Here is a 23917-nt window from a genome sequence, read left to right on the forward strand (position 1 = left end):
TTTTGTTTTTGGTTTTTTCTCCGGTACCAGGAACTGAACTCACGACCTCGCGCTTGCCAGGCAGGCGCTTTTGCCGCTGAGCTAAATCCCCAGCCCCCACAAGGCTTGTCTTAAACATCGCAGAAGCCCCAGGGATCTCACATTCAGCACTCACTCTGACCATGAACATCCCATCTTCCCAGCTCACACCCTTGGGTTTTGGATTTGAACAGTTCTTCAGTGCCTTCTGGGCCTGTGGTCCATCGATATAGTTGACTTTCCATCTTCCCATCTCATGCCCTCTCTTCCTCCTAATAGAGCCAAGAGTCACTTGTCACATACACTCTGGACGCCTCACCCTGTCTTTCTCTGTCATATCATCTGGATTAGCCATCCCTTGGTTGAGTCCAGCCAAGTCACCCCTCAGGTATCCCTGCATGAGTGAGTGTGGCTGGAAAAAATTACCCAGTCATGCTCTCTGGCCTCAGCTTCACAACCTGGACACTCAGGTGGGCCCATGATGCTGGCCAAGAGTCTCCCAGCCTCCCGAACCTGGGAACTCACACTTTCCTCTCTTTTCTCTTGTTATCAACTCCTTGTTCTCATTTTCACTGTCACTGGTGTCTTAGTCCATTTTCCATTGCTATAGCAAACTTCTGCAGGTTGGGTACATATAACAAAAAGAGGTTTATTTTGCTCACAGTTTTGGCAGCTGAAAATCCAAATATGATACAGGTTCTAATGAGGGCCTCCCTGGCTGTGTCACCTCATGGCAGGTGGCACCATGGTAACAGTACATTCAAGGGGGAGAGATCATGTGATTGGACAGAAAGCTGGAGTGAGGAGGGATCAGCCTCATTCTTGTATAACATCTCACTCCCATGGAGCTAATTTATGAAGCCTCCTTTCTCTTCTGCAGTATCAGTTTTCTTCTCTCTGGAGTTAAATAATTCCTATTAGGATACAAACCTGTCATGATTTCTTTAGCCTTAAATGAAACATCTTGTGGGGTCCTACGGCCTTTCCAAATATGCTGTCTGTTTCTCTGACTCACTTTATAGCACAGTTCCTTGAAAGAGTTGTGTAAGCATGCTCTCTGCTTTCTTCGGGTTTTTCTCTGGAGCTCATTCAAATCAGGACTTCACTCTCACCCTTCCTCCTAAGAGCTCCTATGCAGGCCGTTTGGTAGTTGGTTCCCATTTTTCTGTTGGCCTGAGCTGCCGCAGCCCATCCCTCTGTCCCTTGAGAGCACAGCCTCATGGCTCAGGACAGTCCCCATGGTCTTGTGTGTTCTCCTCCTCCCTTCCTGGCTGCCCCTCAAACTCCTTTGCTTTTTCCCTCCCCTACTCTCATTTTCAACAGGTTGGTGCACTCCAGGGCCCAGTCCTTCCCCTCCTCACAGTCCACACTCAGCCTTTCAGGTGATTCATCTAGAATGAAGCTTTTAATACCATCTACATGGTGAAAACCCTCAAATTTGTGTCTCCAGCCTGTGCCTCTCTCTTGAACTACAGGCGTGTTTGTCTGGTTGAATCTTGGCAGAGCTGTGCAGACCCCCGGTAGGCGTCTTAAACACAGCAGGTGTAAGACTGAGCTCCTGGTCACATGCCTGAAGGCAGTTCTGGCAACTCCTCCTTCCAGCTGCTCCTGCTACATTCCTTTTCCTCCGGTTACCTCACACCCTGTAGCTCAATTTCCCATTTACCCTGTCTAAGACCCAGAGCCCCATTCCTCACTGCTTCTTCTGCTTGTCCCCCAGCCACCATCCCTTCCTCCAGATTATGGCATTTGCTCGCAACTGGCCTTCCTGCCTTTGGTCTTTACTCCTCAAAGCCAATCCCCAATATGGCAACCAGAGGATCCTTCTAAGTTTTGAATTAGGCTATGCTGTTTCTTGCTGGGAACCCATCAGGTGTTCTACATCTGGCTTGGAACCAGCCTACGAGCCTCTGCCTTTATCTGTTTCTCTCCTCTTGCTTGCTCTGCTCCTGTGATGCTGGTGCATTCCAGGTGTGTCCCTCAGGGCCTGTGCATTGCTGCCTCTGGAATGCTCTTTCTCCAATGTCTGCCTGGTTCACATCTGTACTTCCTTTGAGTGTATAATAAAGCCTACCTGATGCCTGCTGATGTAGAACCACCTCACTGAGATCCACCACAATTGCCCACCACCTCAATTGCCCTCACACTCACTTGCTTTTAACCCTGTCCAGTGTGCTACACACACTGGATTACTTTTACTGTTTCTCTTCCCACCTGGGCTGTTGGGGGTGGGAGCTTGCTGTACATGGTGTGAAGCATGTAGTAGGAACTCAGTAAACATTTGGTGAGTGAATGAAGGAGCACAGTGAATATTTCTGTACAGATGGGTGGGAAGAAAACAAACAACATTGTGCAGTGACTGTGCTGCAGCGACTGTGTTAGGCACAGAAGGAAAAATGGGGATCATAAGACCTCAGCATAGACTCCTTCATTCTTCAGCTGGTCCTTGCTGACTTTGAGAGAGCAGCTTCAGCTTGTGATGGGTTCACAGGAAACAGCTGTCCGGCTGACTATGCTGGATATGTACACAGTCAAAGTATTCCTATTTCATACAGTCAGCTCCCAATTAGGTCCATGTGGGTGAATGACTGAATGGATGATCTATGATAGTTTGAGTTCTAGAGTTGTACAACAGGGTTTCTTCCTCTGTTGCCCAACTGATGTGTGTTCAGAGCATGAAACCCATTTTGCTACCATTGTAAAAGAAACAATGCAAGCTGGGTGTGGTGGTACAGGTCTGTAATGCCAGCACTTGGGAGGCTGCACCAGGAGGATCGCTGTGAGTCTGAGGCAGCCTGGGCTGCATAGTGAGTTCAAGGCTAGCCTGCACTACATAATGAGACCCTGTCTCAGAGAGAGAGAGAGAGAGAGAGAGAGAGAGAGACAGACAAACAGACAATGACAGACTATAAATTTTCTATTCCCTTCCTACCCTTTCAAAACAACCAGCCAATCAACCAACCAACAAACAAACATCCTTCTGCATAATTTACTCCAAAGCCAAATAGAGTTTTAGGATTGCTCAATAGTCTTTCACCTGTGTGTCTTATTACAAACTTAGCACTGCTTATAGTGAAACTTTCTCAAATGCAGCACCTGAATAAGGTAAAGGTCAGTTTAATTTGGAAAAAAGTCTGAATCACAGAACACTTACAGATGGCAACATTGTTTCCTGGCAAGGGTGTTGGCTGGACCCATGGAAGGTTAGACTTTTGTAGATGCACTAACAATAAGTAGGAAAGGGGACTCTTTGAGCTCCTGCATAGAGACAGGCCTGGTGCTAGGAGTTTTCATATATAGCAGTTTATTTAAAACTTCTACCAAACTCAGACCTGAGTAGTACCAGTCTCATTTTTGCAGGTGAAGCGTATGAAACCCAGGAAAGTTTGGCCACCAACTCAGACCCATCCTTGTGACTGTAAAACTGGTCTGCCTCACTCTGTAGCCCACGGAGGGTTCTCTCTTCTGAGTGATTTCATTTTTACTGAGAGCAGTTGATGTTCGCTAATTAGTTGCTTGAGGTGTTGTGTGGGCCCTGTGCATATAGATCATTGGCTTATCATTTTTTTCTCATGACATAAAGTAAATGTTATTCCACTGGGGCAGGATGGGAACTTGGAGGCTATACCAGTAAGCTTTTCTATAGACTAAGGGGCTGGCAGTGGCACCTGGAGCCCTGCAGTAATATAACAAGCTCTTCTTTGCAGGTGGATGGCTCCTGGGCCAAGTGGGAGCCCTATGGTCCCTGCTCCCGCACCTGTGGCGGGGGCGTCCAGCTGGCCCGGAGGCAGTGCAGCAGCCCCACCCCCGCCAACGGTGGCAAGTACTGTGAGGGGGTGAGGGTGAAGTACCGGTCTTGCAACCTGGAGCCCTGCCCCACCTCAGGTGAGGCGGGAGGGTCACAAGGCCTGGGCTTTGGGGAGGTGACCCTAAAGACCTTCCACATAAGCCAGGGCCACAGAAGGATTGCAGTCAAGATTCCACCCTCCAAGACAGAGCCGGAAGTGCAGGGTGCAGATTCTTCAGGAGGTTATCCTTTGGTCTACTCCCCTGTAAGCAAGGATGTTTTCTTCCAGGTACTTAGGCTAGCAGGCCAAGTAGTTCAAGGGGATGAGACACTAGGATCTCTGACAAACCCATCTTCTAAGCAGGAATACAGGACCCATGAACTTGATGGGGAAAAGACTGCATCTCTATTTTGTTAGTGTTTCTGTATATAAAACAGTTTTTCCTTCAATTAGAAATTTGGCTTTTAAAAAAACTATCCTTTCCATTTAAAAAAATTTTTTTTGTGCTGGGGATTGCACTCAGGACCTTGTGCTTGCCAGGCAGGCACTTGTGCCACTGGGCTACATCCCTGGCCCTCCATTTAAAATTTAATATTTTCTTCATTTAAGCAGCAAGCTACAACCTTAGTAGAAACACTTGTCACTTTGTCACCAACAGAAATCATGGATCTTTTCATAGGATAGGATAGCCTATGAAATATTCATAGGATATTTCAGCTGAAGAATCCCCAGAATGCCACCTATGATCATCTACTTCAGAATTACAGTTGTTACTAAACTTATTATTGAATCTTATCATTTAATACATTAACAGAACCACATATATCACAAGTATATTTCAAAATATACTGACCTTTGCAGAACAAAATAATTGGCATTTTTGGTAAATCTATGTAGTTTACTTGATGCATTAATAACACAATGGTGAAAAAAGTTTTAGTTGATTGCATGTTTTGGATTTCATTATCCAAAACATGTCTAGCACATCTGTGAAGAGGGAGAAGGTGGCGCATTGCTCAGGGGCTGCATTATTATCTATGAGCTACATTTTTGGTTTCAGCCTCTTCCGTCCTTTTGAGGGGGGAGGCTGTGGCATCACACTGCTGAGGGGAAGAGCTGTTTAGATCTCAGGTGCTGGGCACCTCTGGGGGGATGCTTTCTTTTGTACTTCCCTTTAGTTTCCTGCCTGTTCTTCCTCCCTTCCCAGTCTCAGGCAAGAGCTTCCGGGAAGAGCAGTGTGAAGCTTTCAATGGCTACAACCACAGCACCAACAGGCTCACTCTCGCTGTGGCGTGGGTACCCAAGTACTCAGGTGTGTCTCCCCGGGACAAGTGCAAGCTCATCTGTCGGGCCAATGGCACTGGTTACTTCTATGTGCTGGCACCCAAGGTAAGAGAGCTGGGGTCAGAGATCAGAGCAGGGACCATGTCTTCAGGGAGCGTCAGCTGAGCCGTTCTCCTCTTCCTCCTCTCCCTCCCTGGGGTGCTGCAGGTGGTGGATGGTACACTGTGTTCTCCTGATTCCACCTCAGTCTGTGTCCAAGGAAAGTGCATCAAGGCTGGCTGCGATGGCAACTTGGGCTCCAAGAAGAAGTTTGACAAGTGTGGGGTGTGTGGTGGAGATAATAAGAGCTGCAAGAGGGTGACGGGACTCTTTACCAAGCCCATGTGAGTCTGGGAGTGGGAGGGTACAGCAGGTGGGAGCAAGATGGGAGGCAAGTGGCTAGAATTCCCTCTAGGCATTGGAAGCTTGTATTAGATTGGGGTGAATGTCGGATCCTGGCATATACTTTTTGTGGAGGCTGTTTATACTCTTCTCAGGCTGATATTCACCCACTCACCCACCAGCCCACCCACCCATCCAGCTGATCCAATCATCCACCCATTCATCCATTCATCCATGGGTCCATCCTGCAAGGATAGACAGTTGAGAACACACCTTATCAGGAGGTGATAGTCAGGGAGAGGGCAGTGTTATTAGGATCTGTCTAGTGATTTAGAGTAGGACTGACCTGCATTCAAATCTCAGGTCCTCATTTTCTGCATAACCTTGGGCAAGTTACTCAATCTGTAGATTTTTAGACATCTTCATTTGTAAAGTGAGTATAATATTAATATACTTCACATGAATGGCACTAAACAGTTGAGGGATAGCAAGCAAATGACTGGGACTGAAGAAGCCTCTGCTTCCCAGAATATGTGTACTCTTCCCCGCTGGACCTTTGTGAGATCAGCAACACTCTCCTTTCAAAGTCCTGAGGGAGAGACAGGCGGGGTACCAGAGGTCTCTGTTGGGAGCAGGGAGTATAAAAATGAGGGGGTTTAGGAGCTGATGATGGAAGACTGGATGACTGTCCCCTTAGGAGTCAGATTGTCCCCTCTTGATGTGACACCCTCTGCTGACTCTTTTGGAGGGCAATGTACAGGGTGGACACACAGCTCTCTCTGTGGGTGCTGCAGGCAGAGGTGTTCAAAGCTGTCCTTGTCGGGAACTTGCGACAGGGTAGCTATGTGGGCATTACACTTGCTCCACTGGTTCAATGGACAGGCTGTCAGGAGCTGTAGAAGTCACCTGGCTTAACCCATTCACTGTGCAGAGAAGGATGCCCAAACCAAGAGAAACTGATTTGCTGAAAGTCACCAGGGAGTCGGTGCCTGAGCCAGGGCTGGATCTCTAGCCCTGGCCTCCAGGATGCTGGGTTCTCAATGCATCAAGCTGCAGGCTTGGACTTGGGCGTGGAAGACTTCCTTCCTCCCTGCCCCCACCACCATGGCTGATACATTCTGAGTCCTCCGTGTGCTGGGTACTTGGCCACATGCTTTATAGGCTACAGCTTCTTTAATCTTCCTTACAGTTGAATGAGATACATGCAACTATGAGCTCCATTTTGTAGGTGAGGAAATAGAGGCTCAGAGAAATTGAGATTTATCAAGATTTCTCAAGATCAATAGCAAAGCAGGGGACATAGATCTTTCACGGACTCCAAAACTTGTGTCTTTACTATCTCACTGGCATTTACTAAAAGATAAATTAATGAAAGTAAATGATCATGAGGCTCTATAACCAGCGTATTCAGGTGTAGGTGGTTTAACAACAAGCTAAGGTACCAGCATTCACTTTGTGTGCTTCCACTGGGCCCAGGACAGCCTAGTTATTCTTTGTACTCTGTTGCCTGGGGCTTGCAAAAGGGAATCAGTTGTGACTTTAAAGGGAAGTAAGGTTCCTAGGTCCAGGCATCTGTCTAATGTACAATCCCTGTTTGCTACCTCAGGCATGGCTACAATTTCGTGGTTGCCCTCCCTGTTGGTGCCTCTAGCATCGACATCCGCCAGCGTGGCTACAAGGGGCTGATTGGGGATGACAACTACCTGGCCGTGAAGAACAGCCAAGGCAAGTACCTGCTCAACGGGCACTTTGTGGTGTCGGCCGTGGAGCGGGACCTGGTGGTGAAGGGCAGCCTGCTGCGGTATAGTGGCACGGGCACAGCGGTGGAGAGCCTGCAGGCTTCCCGGCCCATCCAGGAGCCCCTGACTGTGGAGGTCCTCTCTGTGGGGAAGATGACCCCGCCACGGGTCCGTTACTCTTTCTATCTGCCCAAAGAGCCTTGGGAGGACAAGTCCTCCCTTCCCAAGGAGCCCCGCACGCCCTCTGTGCTGCACAACAGTGTGCTCCGCCTCTCCAATCAAGTGGAGCAGCCGGATGAGAGGCCTCCTGCACGCTGGGTGGCAGGCAGCTGGGGACCTTGCTCTGCTAGCTGTGGCAGTGGCCTGCAGAAGCGAGCAGTGGACTGTCGGGGCTCGTCGGGGCAACACAGGGCCTCTGCCTGCGATGTAGCCCATCGGCCAGTGGAGATGCGAGCCTGCGGTGAACCCTGCCCGACCTGGGAGCTTGGGACCTGGTCACCCTGCTCCAAGACCTGTGGCCGGGGATTTAAGAGGCGTCCACTCAAGTGTGTGGGTCATGGAAACCGGCTGCTGGCCCGGGACCAGTGCAACCTGCGCCGCAAACCCCAGGAGCTGGACTTCTGCATCTTGAGGCCCTGCTGAGTGGGACTGTCCCTTTCTTTCCCTCATTCTTCACCCCACTGTTGTGCCAGTGCTCTGGCCAGCTGGAGCATAGAATGGCGACAAGTGGCCTGTGCCACCATGCCACTCACATCCAGGACAAGGACCATGGATTGGGACGAGTGGTTCTTTCCTCCCTGGACTGGGCATGGGATGCTAACTAACGCACAGTCTACCTCATGCCCCGCTCCTCGGGGGCCCAGTTTCGGGGAGAGGCTGCAAGGTGTGGGTGCTGGACAGAAGGTGCTGAGGCCCAGTTTCCAAGTGACCTAGAGGTTGGGCTTCTCCCAGGGAGAACTTCAGGGACCTCAGCCTCTATCAGAGGGGTCATATGCTGCTGGAAGAGCCATGGCCCAGCAGCTTGGCACCCTCAAGTGGCCCCAGGGGCACTGAGCCGTCTCTGAACAAGGCAGGGTTTCATGGTGCTTTCAGACCCCTTTCTTTCCTGACTGACACAGGTTGATCAGTGAAGACTGTGTGGTGGTGGCTGGAAGCCGGGGAGAGTGAGGTTGCTGACAACTGGAGCCTGGGTTCCTCCGCTGGGGAAGATGTGGATGAGGACAGGGAGTCCCGAGGTTTCTCATCTTCCACCTGGGCCCACCCTGGCAAAGTGAGCCTCTCTCTGTCACCACCCTCCAGGGCATTAGATTAGGGGCGGGGCTGCCGCTGGTGTCCTCAGAGGCTTCATGGAAAGAGGAGAAAGTCCCCTGGAGTCTTCCCTCTTTGTCTAGAGGCAGCTGTCCATTACTAAAAGATGCTGGTGCTTATCAGGTGGCTGAAGCACGGAGCATGAGGGGAAAGCCTGAGGGTGCTTCTGGCTGTGGGGCTGGGTTGGTGGGTCCTGAGCTCTGGGCCAGGCCCTGGAGACTATCACCCTGGGACCGGGAGGAGGAAGCTCCAGTCCTGCTGGCTTTTTCCTCTTGGGAGGGACACATAAGTAAGGCTGACGCCACAGGCTCTGTATTGCCTCAGAGAATCTTCTGAGTGACCACAGGCTTGTGCCCACCGGGAGGGGAGCGGACTTGCCCAGAAGGGCTGGGTGCTGAGCATCTCTCTGGCTGCAGGTTGGGCTTCCTTCCTCTGGACGGCTCCTGCTGTGTGCAGTGGGCATGTCACATCATTTCTCCAGTTGGGAATTGGGTTGTCTGTTTGCTACCTCAGATTATGCTCTCTGGGAACCCACCCTGTCCCTAGGGACAGAGGTGTCCTGGTGCTCCCACCATGCCCAACTGTCATCTTCATAGAACAATCTAGCCAGCCAGAGAGATGAGTGTGTGGTTCAGGGCAATCCCCAGGACTCCAGACATGAAGATGGAGACGGGGTCTCTCTCTTTGGGTTCTCTGTGATCTGTTAGGGAGGCAACAAGAGTCATAACCTGACCCAGAGGCCTTCAAAGCTGCTAGAAGGAACTGCTGGAGACCTTTCTGTTTAGTTGACGAGGCAGGGGGAAAAAACCCAGGCATTTTCTATAGCTCCAAGTGGGGAGATAACATGGGGATAGAGATCCTTTGGCCAAGCAGGGTATTTCTTGAAGGTGCAGATGCCCTAGTGTAGAAAGGGGATGTTCTGCTTTTCAATACAGGCGGAGTCCAGGAGCTCACTGAAGAATTTAAATGAGATTAGATCAAAGCATAAGTCTTCCCTGGGGAGAGGGTTTCAGTTCTTTCCTGTGGTTTCCTTTATACTCAAAATCCACAAAACAAGGAGCCAGCCAGCCAGCCTCTGGTCTATGGTATTTTGACACTGGTCTAATCCTAGGCTGGAGAATGTAGACCGAGCTCTAGCAGGGGGTGGAGGGCCTTTGGCTCCCTGGAGCAGGGCTGCAGACATTCTTGAAGGACAGAGCAAGGAGACTCAAGACAAAAGGACCCCAGGGTGCAGGCAGAAGGGGAGACTTCCCAGTCTCTGATCAGTGCATTTTCTCCCAGGCGAGGAGAGGGTCTGGTGGAGGCTGTGTGGAGTGAATTCTATGACCAGTTCCCTAGCCGAGGGTGTTTTTGAGGAGGGCTAACCACTCTAGTTCCTGATGCAATCCAATTCTCCTTGCTCCTTTCTCTTTTGGCCCCTCCCTTCTTGCCTTTTCTTAAAACAACAACAGAACCCCTCCTCCCCCAAACCAAGAAACCAAAACCATGACCAAGACAATTTGGGAAGTTTGTCTTATCTTTGAACATTTCCTCAGTCCAGCCAGGCTTCCCAGAGCTGAGAGGAGATGAGACTCGAGGCACAGGGTACGGGTGATCGCATAAGAAGTGAAGGTGGCATCTCATGCCTACGGGAGAAGAGGAGCCTTGTGGAGCCTCCGGCAATTTCTTTAGTGGGGTGTAGGCCATTGAGGCCTTGGGCTCATGCTTCCCTAGCCTCCTTTACCTGTTGTGTGCACTGATTGGAGGAGCCTCACCCAAATACTGTCGATACTGGAGAGAAGGTTGGAGGAGCCAAGGACAGTGTGAGGGGCTGGATTCCCCGCAGCCTGGGAGTCAGCTCCTGAGGACACTAGACACTGTCACTGATAGAGCCCTGTGCTGTACTTGCTTCTTTTGCATTCCAGGCACTGCAGAAGGATGGGATGACCTGGGTCCTGGCTGGGCGTGTATACTGTGTATACATTGGAGCGGGCTGCAGGGTGATGGCAGCCTGCTCCTAATAAAGTTGGAAGTATTTAAAACTTGTGTCCTGCCTCTGTGACTGGATCTCATCTGGGCACATATGCCCTGTGTTTATGGACTATCTGCCTTTGTGCCAGCCATAGTGCTGGTGCTATGGAGAGAGCAGCAATTATGACAGGTACAGCCCTGGTCCTACGCAGCTCCCAAGTGAGTGGGGGCAGGAGAGGGGGTGCAGAGCTCAGGTGGGCAGCAAAGAGAGAGTCCAGAGAGAGTATTCAGTACAAGGAAGAGGCCAATTGATGGTAAGAGAGAGAGTCCACATCAGAGGGTCTGTGGGTAGAATGAGACAATTAACCTGAGACTAAAGGATGAAAAAGCAGCCCTATTAAAAGGGGACAGGTCATTTAACAAAGGAGCAACAAGCCCAGACTGTGAGCTTTTGGAAGGGCCTTTGGGTTCTACTTGTGAAGCGCTGAGGCATGAGAAGAGGCCAGAAGGGTCCATCATGCAGGGTTCCCAGCTGCTTATGGTAAGAGGAAACCTGTTTTCTAAGTTTCATCCTGGCTGGAGAATGTTTGCCTCTTCCTAGTTCTGTGTTGGTCTGGGAATTTTAGCAAACGTACGGGCACAAAGAGGGTTGTGACACGTTTTAAAAACATCTGGAAACTTGTGTTGGCTCAGATCTAAGGTCCTGTCTTGGAACCTCACTTCCTATTTGCAAAGTGAGAAAGGTAGATATAATGTTCCTTTAAGGCAGGCTCATCCTTAGCAGTCCGGTTTCCAAGCACAGTTTGGTTTGGACCTTTCTGGCTAATTATCTGGCTTTGGTTTGAGGTCCAGAGATGGATATGTTTCTCTTTCTGACTTTCTGGTACAGCAAGGCTGTGGGGTGAGTGATTTCTCAGGAGCTGGAAGAGCCACCCCTTGAGGCATGTATGTGAAGAGGCCAGAGAGGGGAGTTTGGACAAAACTTCAGGACTCGGTGAAAAGTTCTGGAAGACACAGAAGAACCTGTGTGGCCCTCCAAGTTGCCTGGAGGCCTGCAAGGGACATGGAGTGGCTTGGGTTGATGCCTAAGGTGACAGTAAGAGCTCTGTGAAATTGCCAATAATGTGCTTATATCCTTGGGGCTGTTATTTTTGTTGTCCCTCTTGTTTCCATTGTAGCAATTGCCAGGAAAACCTTTCTAGGGAAAAGGTCAAGTGGGCTGGTTGGGGATGAAAAATAAAAGCAGCAGCAGAGGATGCTTGTCCCCCAGGCAGCCAGGCCTGGAGGATTAGATGAACTCAGGCTAAGGCACCGCCCACCAAAGCTGCTGTCAGGAGCAGACACACCTGTCTGTACTGTGTATGCTTTTAAGCTTTCTGGAGAAGGCAGGAACAGTTTGCTTACCTTTGTGGCCACTGAAGAGAGACAGGGACAGTCTGCTTTGTAATCCGTTCTTGGGAGGGGAATGCATTCTTGCCTCAGTAGAGAAAAAGCTTTGATAATTGCAGAAAGCTCTTGACTCCCTGGGTTGGGGCCCCGCCTGCCTAGGCTGAGCTGGCACCGTCAAGGGCAGCGTGTGTGACCTGAGAGTTTTTCCCTTGTTCCTTGGCTTGCACCCAGGCCTTGTTGGGTGAGTCAGCTCTGAAGCCTGCAATTCTAGCAACAAATCCCAGAACAGCAAAACATCTTCCTTCAGGCTCCTCTGACACCTTCTTTTCACCCCCAGCCCACAGCAGCAGCAAGGAAATGCCCAGTGCTCCCAAGCAGAAGACTGCAGAAAGAGAAGGCAGCATGCAGATTCTCAGCTCTCACCCTTCCCTCCCACCCCCGGCACTTGGAGATTCTGCCCGGCTGCACCCTGGTGCTCAGCTGGGAAGCCCTGCCATTGTTTTGTTCTTGCGCGCTCTGGTCAGTAATGTAAATCACATTCCGAGAACTGACCAGAATGTTATTAAGGAGGAGATAGGAGGCATTCCAAAGGAGAAACAGAACTGTTTGTTTCCAAAGGAGAGCAATTTTGGCAGAAAGGGCAAGACTGAGTGGGATAAAGAGAGAAGGGATCTCCTTATGAAAAACTGAGTTTGGGAAAATGGTGAAGATACCACTGTGGTGAAAGGTTGGAGGCTGGTGATATTGCATCTGCCCCGCTAAGTTGTTATAAACAATCTCCCTTTTCCTGCCTCCACAACTTGGCCATAGTCTCCAAGAAGATCCAGAGGCTTGGGCTGCCGCTGTCCTGAGCTTTGAAGAACTGTTCAGATGAACTTACGGGACCGGGATTCCAGTCTCAGCACCTCTGCCAGGGCTAAACAAGCTGAAGCTCCTGAGGTGGTTTTGCTATTGTTGAGGATTTTGAAAAAGTGCCCTTGGGTGTGGCAGGGAATGGTATTCAGGAGCATGGCATGGCCTCCGCCAGTGCCCTGTTTGGGCTGGGCCTGCTACCTCCTTTCAGCTGTCGTCTGCTGTACATTCGGCTGACGGCTTGTGAGTCTCTTAGTGAGGCTAGGAGAGAACTGCGTGTTCTTTGCTTTCTCCCCTGAAACATTTCTTGTAATGACTCAGGAGCATGCTCTTGAGGCAACGTTCTATGTCTCCTAAAGGATCCATTAGCACCACCTGAACATGCTTGAGTTTCCTCATCTCTCCCGATGGGAGAACTGTCTCTTAATTTGTTTCTTGGCAAGTCTCCCAGTGGAGCTTCTGACATTTTCAAAATTGGAATTTGGCACGTGGATCCACCCTGCCACCAAATAAACCTCAAATTCAGAGAAGCCCAGAAACCTTGAATTGTTTGTGCGCCTTTGAGTGTCAAAAGGCCAGAAAAGAATGAGGTAGTGCGTCAAATCTGGCAATGGAGTTGCAACCCTGCAACTTTTTGTTTTCTCTGGAAACTTCCACAAGCGTTTTGTTCCTTTTCCTTTCCTTAAAATGATTCCAAGCTAATATAATAATATGAAGATGCACAGAAGAGACAAAGAATAATAGAATAGAACCTAGGTGCTAATCATCCGGTATAAGAAAGAAGACATCACCACTAAGCCCCTTCCTCACCTCATCCCCCATGGATGCCTGCCCTGTTCTGCCTCTCCCTCTTTTGCTGGGTGTAATCATTATCTCCAATTTGGTGTTTGTCACACCCGGTCATTCCTTCTGTCTTTTCCTATACGTAGCTGCATCCCTCAGCAATGTGTGTTTCAACTGTCTGTACAGGGTAACACCTACATGCACTCTTCTGAAAATTGCTTTCTCAGTTTGAATTGTATCTATGGGAGTCATTTGTATGGATACAGTTGATTCTAGCTCCTTCTTTTTGTGGTCTAGTATATTATTTCACTATTTATATATGAATGGCAGATATTTAGGTTGTTTCTAGTATTTTGCAACACAGTTCTGCTGTGAAAATTCTTGTCCATCTGTTCCAGGGTATGGGTTTGATGTGAGTTGGTAGCAGTGGTATTTCTGGGCCGTAGGGTGTGTGCTTTATTACCAGTTCTTTCCAAGTTGTTCTCCAAAGTGGCTTTTACCACTCCCAGGGTTTTGCCAGTTGCCTTTCTTTTTTTAGGTATTACTTTCTCTATCTTTTGACCCACCTTTCTGCTGGGTAGGATTCACTTTCTCCAATTTCTCCTTCTTTCTTATTATCTGCTAGGATTTCAGCAGAAAGTACATAGGCATGCTCAATTTAGGATAACTCGAGGAGGGAGTTGAATGAAGAACAATTTACAAAGGTGTAAACAGGGGGCATAAGCCAGAGCAGCACCTCTGGCTGCTAGAGGGCCTGAAAGGTAAGAGAAGAAATGGTGATGAGGTCAAAGTTAGAGAGGTGTATGTAGCTAGGGCTCCCACAAGGATTTGCTTTAGTACATTTTCCATTGCTGTATGAAAACACTGGAGGCTGAGTAACTTATAAAGAAAAGAGGTTTATTCAGCTCACATATTTGGAGGCTGGAAGTCCAGACTACATGCACTGGCCCTGGTGAGGTTCTCCTGTGCATATTGCACCATGGTAGACTTTATCTTGGTGGGGACTGCACAGGAGGGATTGCAGAGCAGGACAGGACAGGAGGCACAGGATGGGGAGGGGCCACCCATGCTCTTTTATAACTCCTCTCCAACTAACCAGGTCTCATGAGAACTACATTCTTTCCTTTGGCAGTAGTGTCCCTCAAGACTTCCCATTAACCCCCACTTAAAGAATTCACAACCTCTCATATCACCATACGGAGGACCATGCTTCTAACACACATACTTTTGGAGACATCCTAAACCGTATCTAGACCATGGCAGGAGCTAAGGCATTCAGTTGGGTGATACAAGTGCAGTTGTTTTATCTATAAAAGTGGGGAGATTCTTACCAATGGTAGAGGTCTTGTGTGATCTTGGTGAGCTAACATGTGTAGCACATTGCCTGGTATGTGGTAAGTGCTCAATAACTACCACTAACATGTTACATAAACCAAGAGTAAGTTATAAGGGCTGAAGGTTCTCAAAGAATTTTCATAGTTGTTATTTTCCAGTCTATGTTGAAATAGAGGTGGGCTAAAGTTATTCTTCTTACCATTGTTTATCTGATATTGCTCCAGTTAAAGCCAATATATGCGGCCCCCACCTTTCCTTTCCACCAGCATCACGTCGTCGTGCCTGGAGTATGAAAATAGCACTTACCTGTCCTCCCTGCCTCTAGATTCATCTCCTTGCTATCCATCCCCCAGGAAGGACTCTCAACCTCAGCAGTAGGTGCCCTGTTTCGGGGCTTCCCTGGCACCCTCTGTGTCCTCTCATATTGCACTAATTGTCTGTCTCTTCGGTTATACTCTATGGACCTTGAGGGTGGGCCTTATTTGTCCTTGCACTTAATTAGTACTTGGCACACAGTAATTTTATAATAAATATTACAAGCATCCTCCTTGGGCTGAGTCAGCATGCTTACAAGCCTATAACCTAACACTAACTACGATATATATTAGCATCATTAAAAAGGTTTATTTGCCTTATTCTATTTACTACTTATAATAATTTTATAAACAATATTTGATCATTTCCTTCTTTTGCATATGAAGAAGCTGAGAACCAAAAAATGTTAGGGACCTACCATTGTATGTGTTCTCCTACCTTGTACATGGTAGAGTCAGGATTCTGAGCTCCAGGTTTATTGAATGACTTGTAGAAGGAAACCACTTGTCCTACTCCTCACAGACTCCTGTTTGGGTGGGAAGACAGGCACAGGCAAAGGACTGCAATGCAATTGGGAAGGCATACAGCAGAGGTGTGTGTGTGTGTGTGTGTGTGTGTGTGTGTGTGTGTGCACATCTATAGGATGATGGAAGAAGAGATCGCAGGTAATGCTTTGAGATCTGGGAAGATGTCACAGAGGAAATTACACTTGAGATGGGTCTTCAAGAATGAATAGAATTTGTTGAGTAGATAAGGATTCCTCAAAATGTGACCAGCATTTAACAGGGCATAGGAGGTCAGGCATTTAAAGAGCTTGACGTGCCTGATTTACAGATTGCCTAGGAGACAGTGATGAGCTTGCAGGCTGGTCTGGGCTTCAGTCTGATTATGAAAGACCTTCTATGCCATGTAAAAGGGCTTGGTAGGCAACAGAAAACCAAGGAAAGAATTTAAAATTAGATTTTCAAATCAGATCAGTACTTAAGCAGTCCACAACTCTGATATGATGGTAATGATCATGGATGAGGGATAGGAATGACAGTTGTAGAAAGTCAAGTAAAAGACTCCTGCAATAATCTAGATTTAAGACCACAAGAGCCTGTACCAGGACAGTGTAAGTAGATTTCAGTGGATGGCATCAGCCCTGGAAAAATATAGGAGCGGTGTGAGCAGGTCTGGAGAGTGGACTACACAGAGGGTCTGACAGTGAAAGAAGTGTCAGAGGAAACTGTGAATTGACGTTTTCCATCTTGATGACTTTCTTGCTTCACAAAAGAAGTATAAAGCTAGGCAATTCCTTGACATATAGATATGACTGTACAACAGAGGGAGGGAAAAGTTGATGCACTTGATTTCCTCTTGGGGTTAAATTTCTAAGATGTAGCACTGTCAGGATTTGGAGGGAGACAGGGTCTGATTCTTTTCTCCTGTTGTTCCTCACTTCCTACCACACCTCCTTACTCACTGGCTTAGTTCCTGGCATTGCACCTCCCCTGTCTCTAATCTTAGCATTCTGTGGTTATCTTGGCACCAAGAAACATACAAGAAGTCATGGGAGTTTGAAAGGAAAGGGGATAGAGAGATCAGAGGAAATGACAGAGATGGTTTACATGCATCAGTGTGAAGGCAACTGGATGGTATTTCACATGTCTTTCAGCATAGGTCATATAAACAGATTTATTTTTTAATATACCCCCTGTATCTTTCATTTAACCATATATTGTGCATAATATATTTCAATACTTGTATCTCAGGATGGGAATAGCAGAAACATATGTTAACTGAGTTGTATTAACTCTAGGGAAAATACCACTGGGTTACGGGATATTATGGCTCTGCATGTTTCAGTAACATATGTTACCCATAACGATTCCTGGGCTTTAATGTGTAACACACTCTGGAGTGGATGAGCAAGTGGATTGGAGTCAGGCTGAGAAAAATGCAAATCTTCTGAAACAGAAGTTTTGTCTATAATCTATCTATCTACCGATTATCTACCTACCTACCTACCTACCTATATACCTACTTAATAGCATCTATCTGGGCCAGAAAACCTGGCTGAAGCAACCCGGCTAAATCTTGCTGCCCAGCCTCCACCTGAAATGGAGATTTCCCATGGTGTAGACCACTGATCTTTTGTGCCCACCATCCTGGGAAAGCTTGACACATATAAATTACCTTTGAGGTCATTAGATAAATACCTAATTGCTGAATGGAAAAGTTTCTTCTAGCTCCCAAGAGACCGTTACATTTTGGCAAGGCACTTTGTTCTCATTTCTTCAAAAGCCATTTATTTAGACATGGATGTATGTGGCCTGCACAACCACTGCCTGGGCTTCCAGCGAGGCACTGCTCTCCCTGAGCCCAGTGATCTTGTGCAAATGACTTGTCTTTTCTGGGATTCATTTCCTCACTCATTAGATGAGTCACTGAATTTGATTGTTAATTACACAGTGCCTCCCTTCCAAGTGTAAAGACTCATTGAATCCATAAATTGAAAAATCTCAGCTGCAAGGGTATTTTCAAAAGCTTTTGTCTGCCCCTTCTCCTGAAACAAAAGGACATGTGTCTTTTGGGCTTTGTGTTTTGGAATTTCCACATTTCTCCACTCCCATTTGAGAATTTCTTGCCCAAGGCAAGTCTATCTACTCTTCCATCCGTAGATGGCCATCTGATGGAGAAAAAATAATTAAGAAATCACAGTAGATAGGATTGCTGCTGCCTCTGAAATTTTTCCAGTTACTTCTAACTTTAAAATTACTTTTAGACATCAGTGAACAGGAAAATTATACTTAAACATTTCTGTTTCTTCCTCATAGCTAGTTATCATGCTCATACCTAGCACACAAACCCACTTTGTACTCTGCACTGCCGCCCAGTGGGTAGGTCTCATCACTGCATTCTCTTTGTCCTGGGCCTTGGGAGAGAAATCTGGACTCATGGAAGGCAGAATAATAATAAAGCTGCTGCTTCTGCTAGCAGAGGATTTTCTTTGTAAGCTGAACGTGCTATATGTGTTCACAGGTTGTGAGCTTTTATATGTTGCATGTGGTTTGTCTTCATAACTCGATAAAGTGCATTCTATTTTTACCCCCATTTTTCAGGTGAGAAGACTGACTTCTAGAAAAGTTGCTAAGTGATAGCAGTCCTGGTAGGATTAGGGTTAGAAATAGCAAGAAAGTTTTCTGGGCCTCTGGTTCATCTTTAGAGATGATCAACACCAAGTTTCAGCCTCAACTGCTGGCTCAGGTGCGAGAGACAAATGCGGTCAGTGGCGGACAGCATAACCAGGTCCACTCAGTACCTGTCCATAGTGGTGTGCCCTGGGAACTTGGGGGTCAAGAAAAAAGCCAAAGTGTGCCCCTCATCATAAAGAACATATAGTCCAGGCCAGAAGACTGTGCATATTCTTAGAAAATAAATAACTAGTCCAGAGTAGCCCAGAAAGTTTTGTGGAGGCACAGGAGTTGAGATGGATAAAGAAAGTATAAATCAAATGTGGAGGCTAAAGAACAGAGAAGGGAGATAACCAGTAGGTGGAGGGATTTGGAAGGGTAATTTTGAGGCAGGTATTGGATCCTTCTCTGTTCTGTTTTTCCTCCTTCTTTCTTGTCAACATTTATTATTTTCTTACTATGTCCTAGAGGTATGGAACTGAGACAGGATCTGCCCTCCAAGAGTCCATCATCTACTGGTGAGATCATATACATAACCGACCTGAACAAAGACATGAAGTAGGGGTAACAGAGAAGAGTCCATCATCTACTGGTGAGATCATATACATAACTGACCTGAACAAAGACATGAAGTAGGGGTAACAGAGGCTTCTCTGAGGGTGAGAAGAGGTTCGGGAGCCAAGCCCCTGCCCCTGACAGATGTGGGGGATGACAGGGGAGCAGAACCAGGTTGTGGGGAGCTTGATTTCTACCCAGAAAGTTGAGGCTTTATGCTGAGCCATAACCATGGAAATTCTGGTTTCTAAACAAGGGAATAGCATTCTGAAACTATGTGGTACTGACTTTTTTAGGTAAGAGGAGAGGATTATGCTTTGTGCCAGAAATGTATCTGTGTGTTAATGCGTTGAACTCATTGAAACCAACTACGGAGAATTCCCCAACATTGTCATGCCACTGCCTGTCTCCACCCGAACTATTCCTGGAGGGATTTAGCGGTGACAGCAATGACACATTTAGCAATGACAAGCATATTGACTGCTAGGGTTGCATCTCTTCTGTTATCTAGTGTGGGCACTACAAGTTTATGGGATTGCTTAGGGAGCTCAGGGGCTGATGAGAGCTTTGTGGAAACTAGAGATGGAAAAGCTCCTTGACTTCCAAGGGACTGAAGGTTCAGTCATTTTCTGGAGTTAAGTATGTGAATGACTTTTTTCCTTTCCTCTTTATTTATTTATTTATTTAATTCCGGTTCTGGGAATTGAACTCATGACCTCATGCTTGCCAGGCAGGCGCTGTGCCGTTGAGCTAAATCCCCAGCCCCTTCCTTTCCTTTTTAAAAGCTCCTTCAATATGAAAAAGTAAAATACAATCCCCAAAATGAAACAGACAATGCGGAAGAGAGGAGTAGGATCCTAACTTAGTACCGGGAAAGAAACTTGGTGAGCACGCATGTGAAACTCAAAGTTCCTGGCAGTATGTACTGACTTAGAAACAACACTTCTCCTGGGTGACTTGATCCTGTACAAACACCCATTTGCAAGAAACACAAACAGGCAGGAATTTAACTGTGGAAACATTCACTTTAGCATTGTTTGTAACTGAAAAGGAAGAAAGAAAAGAACAATGAGAGTAAGGATGTGAAAGACAGAAGGGTTTTGTACACCTACCAAAGGGACACATTTAAATCAATGATGGTCCATTTATAAAATGGAATTCTTTGTGGCAATTAAAAAGAAATGTGCTGGAGTCAGCTACCACAGGCCAAGAGGCTAAAACAATAGAAATCAGTTTTCCTCAAGATTCTGGAGGATGGAAGCCCAGAGTCTCACACTTCTGGAGGCTGGAGGCGTGTCAGCAAAGTTGGTTTCTTCTGAGGCCTCTCTACCTGACTTGCAGATGGCCACTTTCTCCCTGTGTCTCCACATGGTCTTCCCTTCATGTGTGTCTGATTCTTTTAGTTTTATGAGGCCACTTGTCATATTTGATTAAGGGCCAGTGTAATGACCTTAATTTAAATTAATTATCACTTTAAGTATCTTATCTTCAAATAAAGTCATGTTCTGCATTACCAGAGGTTGGGAGTTCAACATATGAATTTTGGAGGACAAACCAGCTCAGAAGAAACTATATACACTCAAATGGAAAGGTCTTAGAGTTGTAGTCCATCAGCAAATTGCAGATCAGTATAAAAGGTATGATACCATTTTGAAAAAATGACTACTGTATAACATGTTTGTATTGAAACTGAACCTGATTTTGGTATCCAGAGGTGTCCAATACCATCCAGAGGTGGTACTGTGTGGTACTTAGGATTGTATAAAGTCATCAGAGTAGAACCCCTGTGATTGCATCCTAGTGGCTTTATAAGCAGAGGGAGATAGAGATACATATGAAGGGTGATAAAAGTACAAGGTGAATATTTCAATTTAAAGGATTTATTATAATAAAAAACATAGTGCCACTGGCCTCCTTCAGATTTCTCCCTCCTCATTCCAAACATGCTTATCCATCATTATCGCCACTTTGGGGAGAAGTTCTGGAATATCTTTTTCTTGTTTTGTTTTTTGTTTTTGGTTTTTCTCCGGTACCAGGAACCGAACTCACGACCTTGCGCCTGCCAGGCAGGCGCTTTTGCCGCTGAGCTAAATCCCCAGCCCCTGGAATATCTTTTTCTTGAGTGTCTTTATACATTGTGATAAAAGTATGGTGGCTGCTGCTGCTCAGTACATCCAGTGGAGAGGCAGGCTTTAAAAACATGGTGCACCCTCTCCCATCTTACTCTCTGGACCTGGCACTGTGCAACTTCTGGCTCTTCCTTAAAGTAAAAGTAACCAGGAAACGGAAATGTTTTGAGTGGATTCAGGATGCTGAGGTACCATGAGAACACAACTAAAGACAGAAAAGACTTCTAGAACTGCTCCGGAAAGTGTCAAGAATTATGGGATAAGTGTGTTCAAAAAAAGCAGGAATATTTTCAGGGTGATTAATGGCACTGTGCCTTTTACTGTAATAAATAAATTAAAAACAACAAGAACTAAACATTCACCGTAGTTTTTGATCACATCTCATGTATACACGCATGCTTCCTTTCGTAATGGCTTCTTTAAAGCTGTGAGCCACAGCTGTGATTGGGAAAGTATTTTTGTGGATGCATTAGGCGCAGTGCTTGGCACCTAGTAATGAATATTAACTCTCTTTATTATTAAGGTAATGAAGAAAAAAAGCCCTCTGATTTGCAATGTTGGGTCAAAGAGGTATGGTGTTCTTAAAACCAGAGTGTTGTCAATGAAATTCTGTTCAATTGATTGAAGAAATATATGAAAGGTACTGTGCTATAATCTGTACAGGAACAAAAGTAGTTAGACGTGTCAGTAAGTCGGCCTGTGAGTAGCTTAACAATATGAAGCTGGAGCTTCATCTGTAAAACAACTCTAACTCAAAGTGGTATTGTGACTATTTAATAGAAAAAAAGCTGTAAAGAACTTAGTAAGTATTCAATATATGCAGTGATTGCTGTTATTACTACCCTCTTTTCTGGCAAAACCTACTTGGAAAGTACATTTGGAAGGCAGCTCAGGTAGTATAGATTCAGGAAAAATTACTTAAGGGAAGTGTTACTAAGGCATAGAGAGCCTGGCTCATCCCAAACATCTCCAGAAGCAGACAGGGATACAGTCATCACTCAGTTTTTGCGATTGGTTTGTGGCCCCCCTGTGGATACAAAAATCACTCATGTCTGGGCTAGGGATTTAGCTCAGCGGCACAGTGCCTGCCTGGAAAGCACAAGGTCATGAGTTCGATTCCTGGTACCAGAAAAAAAAAAAAACCAAAAAAAACCAAAAACAAAACCAAAAAACACTCACGTCATTCTTTATATAAAATGGTATTTGCATATAACCAATGCAAATTTACTGTACACTTTAAATCATCGATACTACATTACTTCTTTTGTACAGGCAGAAAAAGCCAGTGCATATTAAGTACCGGTGCAAATATTCATCCCTGATTTTTTTGATCTGTGTTTGGTTGAGTTTCTGGATACAGAACTCACAGTACAAAGGGATGACAGTGACTGTGATGTGATGACAACAGCATGTTGTTTGCTAAAAACACCAGTGGTGAAATACGACAAATTTTCTCTCCAATATTCATTTCTGGTGACCAAGAGCTTCTTTAGACACAGGTTCCCCATTGAGACAAGTTAGAGTTTTTAGGTCCTTGTCTTGACGCATGATTATTTCTGAAACTTTCTTGCAGACTCCTGTGCCTTGTTCCTACATCTTGAAATGCAGTTTCTTTTTTTTTGTTTTTTTTTGTTTTTTTTTGGTTTTTCTCCGGTACCAGGAACCGAACTCACGACCTTGCGCTTGCCAGGCAGGCGCTTTGCCGCTGAGCTAAATCCCCAGCCCCTTGAAATGCAGTTTCTTTGTGGCTCCAGTTAGGTAGTGCATGGTCCGCTACACTGTGACCACTACTTCTCAGTAATGATGGTAACATTCTGCCCCTGAAGTGTTGCCTCTTGACCTCACGAGCCAGTCCAGGTTCTCCATGTGTGTGTAAGGGTGCATCCATCCCAACCACACCAGCTCACTGTGCTCCACCGGGCCCTGTGTGCTGCTGCTGGTGTCTGAGCCCTCCCTATGCCCTGTGAGAGACTGGCTTGGCAAGCCAACTGGAAAAAAATAAAAAGGGTACATGGAACAGTTGTAGGGATACCTCGTTGTCTTCCTTCCTTCCTTCCTTCCTTCCTTCCTTCCTTCCTTCCTTCCTTCCTCCCTTCCTCCCTTCCTCCCTTCCTCCCTTCCTCCCTTCCTTCCTGTCTTATTCTTTGGGGAAAGTCATGTGGAACTGGCTTTTTCAGGGACAGAGATGAGGAGAAAGGAATATATGCAGTCAGGGGTCTCCCAGCGATGGGCATACATTCTGAGAAGCCTTCACGCCATATAGTTGTGCAAGCATCATGCAATGCACATACACAAACCTAGACAGCGGAGCCTGTAATACACCCAGGCCTACATGGTGATAATATACGGTACAGCCTATCACTCCTAGGGCCACAGTGAGCAACAACACCAGCTTAAATCAAACATAGGAAGAGATGATGCAATGGACAGATGTGGTAAAACAGATGTATGAGGCTGCTGATGGCTTAGCATAGCACGCTGTTTTACAGTAAACTTTTTGCTTTTAGTAAGTAGAGGGCCACTAGTTAATCTAAAATAATGATTAAAAAGTACAGAATAGTCACAGAAACCAGTGATACAGTCCTTTGTTATCACCTCGATAGCTTGTGCTATGCATAATTGTGCGTGCTGTGCTTTTGAATGACTGGGAGCATGGTAGGTTGGTTTCCACAAATGCCACCACATGCGCATGCTCTGACATCACTAGGGGCTGGAAACCATCCCCTCCATTACTGTTATATATTGGTCTGTATTGATCAAATTGTCCTTACACATATACAATAGGCTGTACTTATAGGCTTAGTGCTTACAGGTATTAGAGTTGGGTGAAAGGGTTAGAAGAGATCCCAGGGTATGGAAAGACAGAGAGGCTTTCATGCGCATGAGCTGTAGGTAGAACATTACTTATCCACAGA

The 23917-nt window shown here is 46.5% G+C and overlaps 1 protein-coding gene across 1 annotated transcript in view; it reads left to right on the forward strand.

Annotated features, from left to right (window-relative positions):
- The window catches only part of Adamts15 (ADAM metallopeptidase with thrombospondin type 1 motif, 15), a 24147-nt gene extending 13602 nt beyond the window's left edge, over window positions 1-10545 (forward strand). Inside the window, exons 5-8 of the mRNA XM_005378569.2 lie at window positions 3726-3903; window positions 5014-5195; window positions 5298-5473; window positions 7078-10545. Of these exons, the coding sequence (XP_005378626.1) occupies window positions 3726-3903; window positions 5014-5195; window positions 5298-5473; window positions 7078-7852 (1311 nt within the window). The 3' untranslated portion in view covers window positions 7853-10545. The remainder of the gene's footprint in view (window positions 1-3725; window positions 3904-5013; window positions 5196-5297; window positions 5474-7077) is intronic.
- The last annotated feature ends 13372 nt before the right edge of the window (window positions 10546-23917 follow it).

This window comes from Chinchilla lanigera, unplaced genomic scaffold, assembly GCF_000276665.1.
Source record: "Chinchilla lanigera isolate Chin_1 unplaced genomic scaffold, ChiLan1.0 scaffold00011, whole genome shotgun sequence".
Classification (NCBI taxonomy): domain Eukaryota; kingdom Metazoa; phylum Chordata; class Mammalia; order Rodentia; family Chinchillidae; genus Chinchilla; species Chinchilla lanigera.